At 42.2% G+C, this 11227-nt stretch overlaps 1 protein-coding gene across 1 annotated transcript in view; it reads right to left on the bottom strand.

Moving 5' to 3' along the window:
- Positions 1-2798: 2798 nt before the first annotated feature.
- lrrc4ca (leucine rich repeat containing 4C, genome duplicate a) overlaps positions 2799-11227 on the bottom strand; it is a 117719-nt gene continuing 109290 nt past the window's right edge. Inside the window, 2 exon segments of the mRNA XM_014125110.2 lie at positions 2799-5659; positions 5662-7503. Coding sequence (XP_013980585.2) covers positions 5511-5659; positions 5662-7447 — 1935 coding nt within the window. The 5' untranslated portion in view covers positions 7448-7503 and the 3' untranslated portion in view covers positions 2799-5510.

Below are 11227 nucleotides of genomic sequence, written 5' to 3'. Positions count from 1 at the left end.
TTTATTTTCCTAAAAAGGAGAATGTAAGAGGCTGTAAGAGGTACACAACAACAAAGCTACACATCTCTAAGAGTGGTTCCAAAGAGACAGGGCACAGCTAAGGGGAACATGAGAGTGGCACACTAGGCCCTAGCATGGATCAGCCGTTAATTTACCCAGGCTGCCTCAAGCGAAGGCTAAGGAGAGAAATGAGGAGTTTAATGGTGTATTAAGGAGAAGCAGGTGGAACAGTGGGCCCTGGGCTGTGTTTTGAATAGACTGATGTTATGAATACTAACCATGGCACATCCTCGACCTTGATCAAAGGGAAAAGTGCTTGGCATCGTAATGCATTGTTCCTTCAAGGAACAGCAGGATCCTCAGGTTTTTGTTTGTGCACCTTGCACATCGCTCTGAGCAGAAAGGAAAACATTTGAAAAATGTAGTGTAATGAATTGCGGTTTAAATAAATTATTTTGGCAATTGAAATAGCATTCATTGAAAGAGATAGAAACAGATAGAGACAGAGGTATCAACATCTATACCAATTATGTGCACCAAACTGCTAAAACCATGGTGCACCGTTTTGTCCCCATTCTAAAATCAGGAGTAATGCTGGATCAGTCCTACGCATTGGCAGGCAAGCCTGCTAGAGCTAAAAAAAATATTCAGCAATGCCCACTCTCTCGCCCTAACACCTGCTGGAACCAAAGCAGCCCGCCACCCCCAACCTGTCCTTCAAACACACACACTGTTGGGCAAAGAGAAAAAATGTATAGCTAATTGTATAGCTAAAGTTGTCTAGCTAATCTCATGCTATTCTACACATTTTTCCATGAGGCTGAGAGAAAATGTATTCTATTCAATAACAAAGCAAACCCGACAGTAGACTGTCATGCTGTTTTTAGTGCTCAAACATAATAAGAGTAAAACAGGTATAGTACATTTAAACATGGCTAACTACACATTTGCCTGCTGTGTTGTAAAGCAGCTGTAGCATTCCTTGCAGGATCAGACAGTAGCACACACTGTGTTTACTGATGCACAGGTCCTATACTCAGGCTTCTGAATCCCTCATTCAATAACGCCTGCAAAATGTAATCCAGGCAGAAAATGACAAGATCCTGTCACAGGCTGGTAGGCATTTTTGTCTAATACACATGCATGTAAAGTCCTCTAAAGTTTGATGTTATTTTACACACCAGAGAACTTTGAGTCTATCAGATACTGTACATAGATTTTTATTTTGTGTTGTTGACTGTACGTTTATTTATGTGTAACTCTGTGTTGGTGTTTTTGTCGCACTGCTTTGCTTTATCTTGGGCAGGTCGCAGTTGTAAATGAGAACTTGTTCTCAACTGGCCTACCTGGTTAAATAAAGGTGAAATAACAAAAGAAAAAAAAACATACATAGATACGATTTGGTAAAAATGTGTCTACAATGGATACAAGAACATATTATTTCAGGCAAATGTCATTTTACTTGATTCTGCAAACGAAGCCAGACAGGCTTGTAAGGCAAACAGGGTGTAAGACATCCCATTTCAAATAGTTTACAGGTGCCTATTACGAACTTCAAAATATGTTTGCACTGAGGAAGCAACTGGGATTTGATTTGATTTTGAGGAGGCAACTGGGTTATAATGACTGTGGCTTGTATCAACACCTTGTTGTACACCATGTTATTGCAAAAACAAACACACAAAAGACAAATTCATCCAAGTTGCAGACATTTACAATTCAATTGAATTTCATTGTTAATGCTTCTTCTCCTCCCCTCAAGCGTCTGAATCCTCAGTTATGTAAAGTGTGCTAACAATAGACTTGCCTAGATTATCTGTAATTACAATCAGATTTTATGATTAGTTTAATCCAAATCTCATAAACCTTGGTGTGAAAAAGTCAAGTGCAATTGGAAATCCTGACCTCTCCTCTCGGGAGGGTACTGTACGAACACATGCTTTTCACTAACTGCTGATGGTGTGGGGTTTTACGGGGATGGTGACAATGTGTTTACTGTTGTGGCTGTTAAATCAGAGTTAGTTATCATTACTAGTTAGTAAGTAGTTAGTAACAGCACAAGACATGTTATCTTACTTGTAAAAGGTCTTTCATTTGAGAACCAAGGCATATTGTTAGCACCTTGTATCCTTTTGACCCTGTTACAGTTTCCTGTTCTTCACCAGATTGTACAACAATTAATGTAAGTAATAACCATCATCATTCACACTTTCCAGGTCTATATCAAAGTCTTTAATATGAAACTTGACAAGGACGAGTGCTAGTGGTAATTTGATAATCATTCCCACTGTAGACAATCAACCATTTACAAGAACATTAGTCATTGTTGTAACCTGCTGGCAATCTCCATAATTATATGCAGAGACCGTGATGCTGTATGCAATGAATAGAAGGAGAAAAAGCTATTATCACTCCATATACAGCTGTCATATTCACTTACTTATACCGCAACCTCAACGGATGACCTTCCTTGCACAGAAAACACTTCTGGGTGGTGTGTTGTTTTGTGGCTCTAACTATAGATAAAAAAGGTTGTAAATAAGAACCAGACCATACAGAAAAACAACAATAGTTTATTTGTAACCTTATTTTTGTGTATGAACTACAAACTCTGGTTTCTATATTCAATCTTCATTTTTTTTAAAAGGTCATGAAAGTATACTTACATGATAATCAATTTCTTATTCTTTTACAGCATGTTTCTCTTTTTCACTTGTTGAACAGTTTGTTGGCACATGTAAAATTAAAATTTACAAATGTTTTTTTTTATTATTTTTTATTTCAAAATGTATCTTTATATAAATCTACCACTAGAACAGCATTCCCTTTCAGAGAAAAATAAAAATGACGTGGAAAGAAAAACATCTTGCCCCATCTACCCAACCAAAACACTGAGATACAGTACATACAGAATGAGATGGATTGACTAAATTTCAATAGATTCACCATAAAAGTCTCCAAATGATGAAGGAAAGAGAAGGGAAGATGGATAAACTCTTATTTCAAACTTTTGGATCCAGACCCCACCATTATCTCCAAACACACAAAGACATGGTTTACCACTGTGCTAAACTTCATGTAAACATGTTTCACCATGAGTAGTTATTGTATTGGAAGGGATGTCACACTGAGGAACATATTTGTTTCATGTTGACTAAAACTGGGTTGTAGAAGCTCATGTGAGATGGAATTTACTTAATTATTAATGACGTCATTAAGTGCCACATGACATTAAAATAAGTTATTCATTCATCTTTGTGGATAACATCTTTCTGTGCACTTGCTGCCTAAAGTATACCGTAGAAGTGACTTTTATACTGATTGCATCATTTGTCTATTCTCTGGTCCTGCATCCCCTACTGTCTGGGTTTAAGTGGAAAAGTAACAGGGATGACACAACTTAGCATTATCATCTGCAACAACCTCTATAGCCTACTGTTTAATGCCAAACACTGGTCAAGTGCAAGGGGATGACATGCTATTACGTCACTGTAAAAATATTGTAACATAGTTGAGGTGCATTTCCATTAACGCTATCCATAGAAATATTTCCATTTGACTATGAGTAATGAGTAAAGCATCTAGCCAATGGGAACTCTGTTAGCTCATGCCTTTCTGCTCAAGGTCATGGTTTCTATGGTGAATGAATCAGCCCACTACTGTATTTGACATCATATCATTAATAGTGCTTTCTCCCAGAGAAGAACTAGATGACATCTAGATGGGAAACAATGATAAGAATTTACCCCCAACCTTCTGGAAAATGTAAAATAGTACACAATCATTTATTTTCTCAGAAACAGAATGGAACCGAATGAAAAAGGACTGTTGCATAATCTTTCTTAGATGTTTGACATTATGGAGGGTGTGGAGATCAAAAGTAAAAAGGAAGAAAAAAATATCAGTTCACTTCATCTATAAAGAGACACCTGGGGCATGTGGCTAAGCCTTGGATGTGAAGGGTACTTGTTTGGCCTCTGTATTTATGGCACCATCTTTCACTGTGGGGCCCATTGAACGTTTTCCAGGGAACAGGGTGCCTGTGAAAAGCTGTCCACCCAAAGCCCCTGCAGGCACATCAATTAAAATGGAAATGGTGCCATGGCCGAAGTAGAGGGATGCAGGTGTGACCTGAACATCTGCTTGATGCCCGAAGTCACACGCCTCATACCTAAATCCTCTCTCTGCAAAAGCCCTGGCACTCTGTCCTCTGGGCTTCATCCTGCGCTTGGCAGGAGCCCGGTGTGAATCTGAGGCTGCCGTGCCCAATGTGGGAACAGACTACAGACGACAGGCAATGTGCTGGAAGAAACAGCTGTGTTCGGGGTCCTAAACCCCCACTCCCACTCACCAGTCAGCTCCTTGAAGTCAGGGGTCAGAGGTCACAGCGAGTTCATACAGGAGTCTCATCAGAATTATTGGGGGAGTTCTAGGTATCTTCTTTTGGACAAATTATTAGATATTTCAACACCTGGAGAAGTGCTTAATTTCTCAGGAACCACATTAATATGATACAGCAATCTTCTGGAAATGCGCCCATATCTGTGATGGAATGGCACACCATTATAACAGATGGTGTCAGATGGAAACAAGGGGTATGACATTCAGGGAGCTCTCATATGCCTGACTACATTTGCCAAAGTGATCTTAAAGCATCTTTGTGTGACTCACAAAGGTATGATGGATTAGAGCAAATAGAATGAAGAAGGAATCACAAATAGTATAAATGCACAACGTGTAAATGAGACAAAAACACTGTGTGAAACGTGTGATTTTCTGGCGCAATAAACACAGTGAAACAACTATGAATCGCTTGTTGCTAACAGTTGGCCCTGGGTTAGTTTGGAACACACTTCCCTCGTTTAACTTCCCCAATCTATTGATGGCAGAGCCAAGTGTACATCTGTGTCTAATGCATTTGAGTGGAAGATTTAATGAAATATTGTGTTATTATCAGATTTCATCGCTGACAGTCCCAGCGTTCACCCTCAGATAACGACCAAGCTTTTAATCCATCTAAATTAACAGATGGTCACAAAAGATTTCATCAATTAATTTGTGGCAGGAGGAAATCTCTGTGGTTATCTAGAAATTCTCAAAGTATGTGGGGTAAAAAGAGATTGCCAACTTGCCATCACATACAGACTTATGGTTAGCATTAGATTCACATAGAGTTTGTAAGCATATTAGTAAACCACCCTCCCTCAACTTAAGAAAACAAAACATCTGATGAAATAAGTGCTGAAAAATAATTGCAGAATACAGTTTTTTTCTTGATTAACCACAATATATTTTTTCTTAAATAAATAACTTCTGTTTTGTAAAGACACTTTTTGAAACATTAGACATACCCTAGTTCCTTCCCAATGTCATTGAATAAACATCAACCACTGATACCCTGGACACACAGCGAGTCAAGTCCTCCACTTCCCATTCATAGTCCTCATAACTAATATCCAATAATGTCCCTTTTAGTAATTTTATCAATTCGTCTCATTATGAAAAAAGTTTTAGATCTGGGTCTCTTGTACATTGTCTTTCGAGCTGGCCCGGATTAACAAAGGTTCGTGCGCAGAGCTGTGTATGGAGTTGATGGTGGAGACGTGGTTGTACGCAGTCTTATAGGTGTTGTAATGGTTGAGGTGCTCATGCTCGAGCGGGGAAGAGTCAGGTGGCCCTCCATGGCCGGCCCGCCCGTCACACAGTCCTCGTCCACGTTGATGATCTCGATGGTGCGCTGGGGTGCATGGTGATTCTGCTGGTGGTGCTGCTTTCTCATCTTGTAGAAGATGATGAGCATGACAGCAGCCATGAGGGTGATGGCCACAAAGCAGCCGATGATGATCTTGGTGGTCTTCATTACCTCGTCCAGGCCGGTCATTGAGCCGCCGTTCAGGTCTGTGACGGGGATGGTAAAGGTCTTCTCTGTGACCCGGGTGGAGAGGGGTGTTCGGGCCGTGGTGGTGGTGGTAGAGGTGGATGAGACGGTCTCCCAGGAGCCGGCAGAGGGGGTAGGGCCCACATTATGCCCAACTGTGGTGCGCCCCTCGTCATGCACTGGCTCTATGGTCTCCACTGTCACTGTGGTAAAGTAGCTAAGGACGTTCTCTGTGGATGACACGTTGAGCGTGGCAGATGCTGTGGTATTGCCCGCTGAGTTGCTCACCAGGCAGGTGTAGGTGCCCGTGTCCTGCATGGTGACGTTGGTGAAGTTGAGCGTGCCATCGTTTAGCACGGAAATGCGGATCTTGTATGCACCATGGGTCATAATGGAGCCATTGGGTGTAATCCAACTGACTGAGGTCAGAGAACTGGCCCTGCACTTCAGCTCTGCTGCCATGCCCTCTGTCACGTTCAGGTCAGCCGGAGGCTCTACGATAACCGGTGCATAACAATGGAAATAGTTCTGGTCCAGCTCACCGATGTAGCGCCCCTTGTGGCTTGCTGGGGAACTGCAGCGGGCACAGCAGCTGGTGTTGGCCGGCACCATCTCTTTGAGCCACCAGCTGAGCCACAGGATGTCACAGTTACAGTTCCAGGGGTTGTGGTGGAGGTGGACTCTCTCCAGGTGGTGCAGGGGGGTGAAGAGATCATGGGGCAGCAGAGTGAGGTTGTTGTGGGCCAGGTTGAGCTCCACAAGCGACTGCAGGTCATCAAAGGAGTTCCTCTCAATGGTCTGGATCTGGGCGTGCATCATCCACAGCTTCTGCAGGTGGATCAGCCCTTTGAAGGAGCCAGGTCTGATGACCGTCAGCTGGTTCCCTGACATCTCTAGCTCGTCCAGCTTTACCAGAGGGATGAGGTTGGGAATCTCCTTGAGATTGCACATGCCCAGGTTCAGGTAGCGCAGGTTGCTGAGACCCTCGAAAGCTCCCTCTGAGATATACGAGAGGCGTTTCAGTTCCCCTAAGTCCAGCCTCCGTAGCGAGGGCACCCTGTTGAACGCATACGAGGGAATGCTCTCGATTGGGTTGTTCCTCAGCCACAGCTCCTTGAGCTTGGAGAGGTACTCAAAGGCTCCGTTGGGGATGGTGGTGAGGCGGTTGTCGAATAGCTCCAGGGTGTTGAGACTAGCCAGGCCGTTGAAAGCCCCAATCTCAATGTTGCGGATGTGGTTCTTGCTGAGCTGGAGGATCTCCAGGTGCCGCAGGTGCTTGAAGCTGTCCACCTTGATCACCTGGATGAGGTTCTCCTGAAGGTTCAGATATCGTGTGTTGGTGGAGATGCCGTCTGGGACATCACGTAGTCCCCGCCGGGTGCAGATCACCTTGCTGAACTGGTTGCTGCAAGAGCAGACGGATGGGCAGGTCTGCGCACGCACCAGGCCCGCCACCGCCAGGAGTTGGAGGGCCAGGAGCAGCACGAACAAAGGGTCGGACAGGACCCGGTTCCACCTAGGACCTCTCATCGTCTGCTGCTGCCAAGAAGAGGTCATTTTGTTCAACATTCATAATTCATTGGCTGGATCATCCACTCTTTGGGAAGAGGCGGGGTTGGGGAAGGCTGAAATGAGAGAACAAGAGAGAAAGGGGAGGGGTAGGTTAAAAGGGAGGAATGTAAATGCAACACCATCATGTATTGCAATATGATGAGATTATAATGTGTTTACAAGATATAATTATATCATGTGTACATGAGCTCTGAGTGATGACACATGCTCTGAAGCCTTTTAATGCAGTTCTTGTGCAATGAAACATTGAAAGGATAAACCGTGCATAATTAGGGCTGTGGCGGTCATTACATTTAGTCATCCGGTGATTGTCAAGCAAATAACTGCCGGTCTCACGGTAATTGACCGTTAATTAACATAAACACATTTAGCTTCTCCTGGCTTCCACACATAGCCTACAATCCACTGATGCAGACCTTTGGAACATCTACATTTTAAAAAGTCTAATAAATCCATGTAATAAAGCCTACACCATCACAATAAATACATTATTTATTTTAGACAGGTCTAACGAAACATGATATGTAGTCTATTTTAGAAGAACAGAATAGCATACTTTGAGTTGCCCTTGTGTTACTGTAGGCCATGATCTGGCTATGCCAATGGCTATGGGCTACACTAATTCATTTAGCTGACAAGATATTCTTAGAGATCCATGGCATTATTTTTTATTATTTTATAGTATGAAGAATACCACTGAACATAGCTGAATAAAATAGAAAGGATATGTTCCCCAAATAATTTGAGGGAGTGCACACAAGTGGCTATTCCGTGTTGAGCAGTTAACAAATAAACAGGTACTCCTATATGCTTAAAACTTCTTAGGGATTGCCCCCCTTTTTTTCAATTTTCGCCTAAATGACATACCCAAATCTAACTGCCTGTAGCTCAGGCCCTGAAGCAAGGATATGCATATTCTTGGTACCATTTGAAAGGAAACACTTTGAAGTTTGTGGAAATGTGAATTTAATGTAGGAGAATATAACACAATAGATCTGGTAGAAGAAAATATAAAGAAAAAACCAACCTGTGTTTTTTTACCACCATCTTTGAAATGTAAGAGAAAGGTCACTGTTATAGCCATCACTCTGGTTGTAATTCCGATAGTGTCCACCAGATGGCAGCAGTGTATGTGCAAAGTTTCAGAACTTTATATATATATATATATATATATGTATGTCTTTAATATATGTGTTAAATTTGTTGTGATTTAGAATGGACCATTATCATGCACCTGACTCGAAACAGGGGCAGCGGAAAAAAATACATGTCATCTATGCACTTAAATAGCATATGGAGGACACTTTTCCCGTGGTTCCTTTTCATGCCAGCCAGGTAGGCTATACTCCTGTTGCAAAGAGAAGCAATGTGCTTAATTTTAGGAAAGTTGAGAAATAAATATAGTAGGCCTAGTGTGTAGAAAGCTGATGGGATCTTCCTCTTTTAACAGAGGCTATCACTCTGTTGTCTCACGCAATTCCATAGCTTACAGAAATGTTGCGCAACATGAGCTCATGCTGTCATGAAGTGTTTGATTAGATTTTCAAATTTTCATTGATGTCAGAGTGATTAGAGGGCCAGTAGAGTGCTGAGTACCAGTCAGTTATCAAGTTTGGTAGGCTACTAATGGCCATCAGCAGCATCAGAGCCTGGAGAAGCCTAATTACTGTGACTAAACGTTCACGTGGAATTTGACTGCACATACACACACACAAGACAGAGACACAAATACACACGCACACACATGCACACAGACATGCACCACACAGAGCCCAAAATATAAGCAATCCCCTGTCATTTACAGGTGCACACAGGGTATGGCCACATCAACCATTTCAGATAGGATCTGACAAGACCGTAAGGTGCCAAAACCCCAAACATAAAAACAGAGAGGGAAATGAGAGGGAAACTCACTCGTTCGTTCACTCACTCACTCACTCACTCACTCACTCACTCACTCACTCACTCACTCACTCACTCACTCACTCACTCACTCACTCACACTGTGTACCACAATATGAACCGGCGATGACCTTGGCTGTGTGTTTTGTATCTATTTCTGTTTCTGAGAGTGTTCCCCTTGCAGTCTCAATCTCAGTCACATAAAACAAAATCACAATAATTCCTCCAACATCTGTGTTGTATCTCTCCAGTGGAGAGGAGGTGTGGAGGCAGGCACAGCCATATCTGAAGCTGTGATGTGATTTATATTTCAGCCTGTGGGGACATAAATAACAGGAAAGTTGCCACCCACCAGTCCTTCAATCAAGCAGACATTTTAGGAAAGTTCTGATTATACTTCGCAGTGATGCTCAGAGGCTTCTGTGACTGGACTGTGAAAAGGCAGAGCCACAAAGATAGCAGGGAATGATGATCTATCTTATGTCATGTTGTTAGGGGATGTGTATGCTGTACTATGCTTGCCTCCCCTCTGTGCTGGCATGTGTGTTTGTGTGTTCGTTTGTGTGTGTGTGTGAGAGAGAGAGTGTGTGTGTGTGTGTGTGTGTGTGTGTGTGTGTGTGTGTGTGTGTGTGTGTGTGTGTGTGTGTCTGTGTGTTTGCTTGCTTGCTTGCGGGCATGTGTGCATGCATGCCTTAGTATGTAAGAATAAATGATGCGTCTGTACTTTCATGTGTTTGTGCTCTTAAGTTTCTATTTGTTCTTTTGCAGCAGGTTCAGAGATGAGTATATATTTTTGATGCTTGTACTCATATAGCTTTGAGTCTGTCTGACTGTCACTATGGATCAGTGGAATCACCATGATGCAGTAATGTATTTTAATTTGACTTCAGTGTTGCAACCTACAGTATGTATGAGGGGGCCACACTAGTGCTCTTGAAGAAGTTCTTAGCTACAGTACATTCTCCACTGTGTGAGTCCAGCCATAGGGCCAGCTCTGGAACAAAATACGTCCCATTTTCACTGGAGGATGTGCAGGCTATTACTGTAACTACCGATTAATTTCATGATTACCAAGGCCATTAATTATTTAATTACCTTTATCCCAATTCTGATCAGCCCATAGCCTGAGGGTGGACATGGTGTTTCTGTTCAGGAGATCAGGGAAATGTGACAGGGATCACACACAAGGCTGAAAATCACATTCTATTACACATCCTCTAATTTGTTGGGCATTAAGGCAGAAAGCAATTGACAAGTGTTAGAAATTTAGAGCACAATGTTACTTTATTTTGCCTTGCCTGATCTCTTTCTCATAACTCATTGGTTACCATGCCTTGTGGATTGACATTGTATTGGAGGTGACTATTTCAGGGGATATATTCAGTGCAGTACATTAAGCTGATTGAACTTTTACCCATAAGATACAGTAAGACTCACTTCCTACATAAAGCAGAAGTTAAATTAGTAGCTACTTTTAAAGCACCCCATCGACAGCTGTATCCCTTATCCCCTTATGCAATGTCATTCTCTACTTATTTCCTCATCCCCTAATTCTCCACCAATAGAGCCTTGAAATAAATTAAACAATGAAATCAGAGGTACGCAATCCAATTCATGACGAGAGAGAAAAGAAGATGAAGTTGATTTACAAAGCAATCCGTCTCCTCACTGACAATGAGAGCAGCGAAATTGGATTTAGAGCTGGGAGGGAATTAGATGGAAAAAAGATAAACAAAATGAGATTAAGAAATGAATAGGTTTTTAAACTTTTGTCCGCATAAGAGACGATGAACTGGCAGTAGGCTTCTTGGAAGCCTGAGAGCAGGGGAAACGGCTAAAGCATGACCCAGATCGGCAGAAAGCATCAAAAATTAG

The sequence above is a fragment of the Salmo salar genome, chromosome ssa10, assembly GCF_905237065.1.
Source record: "Salmo salar chromosome ssa10, Ssal_v3.1, whole genome shotgun sequence".
Lineage (NCBI taxonomy): Eukaryota > Metazoa > Chordata > Actinopteri > Salmoniformes > Salmonidae > Salmo > Salmo salar.
This window is presented reverse-complemented; position numbering and strand designations above follow the sequence as displayed.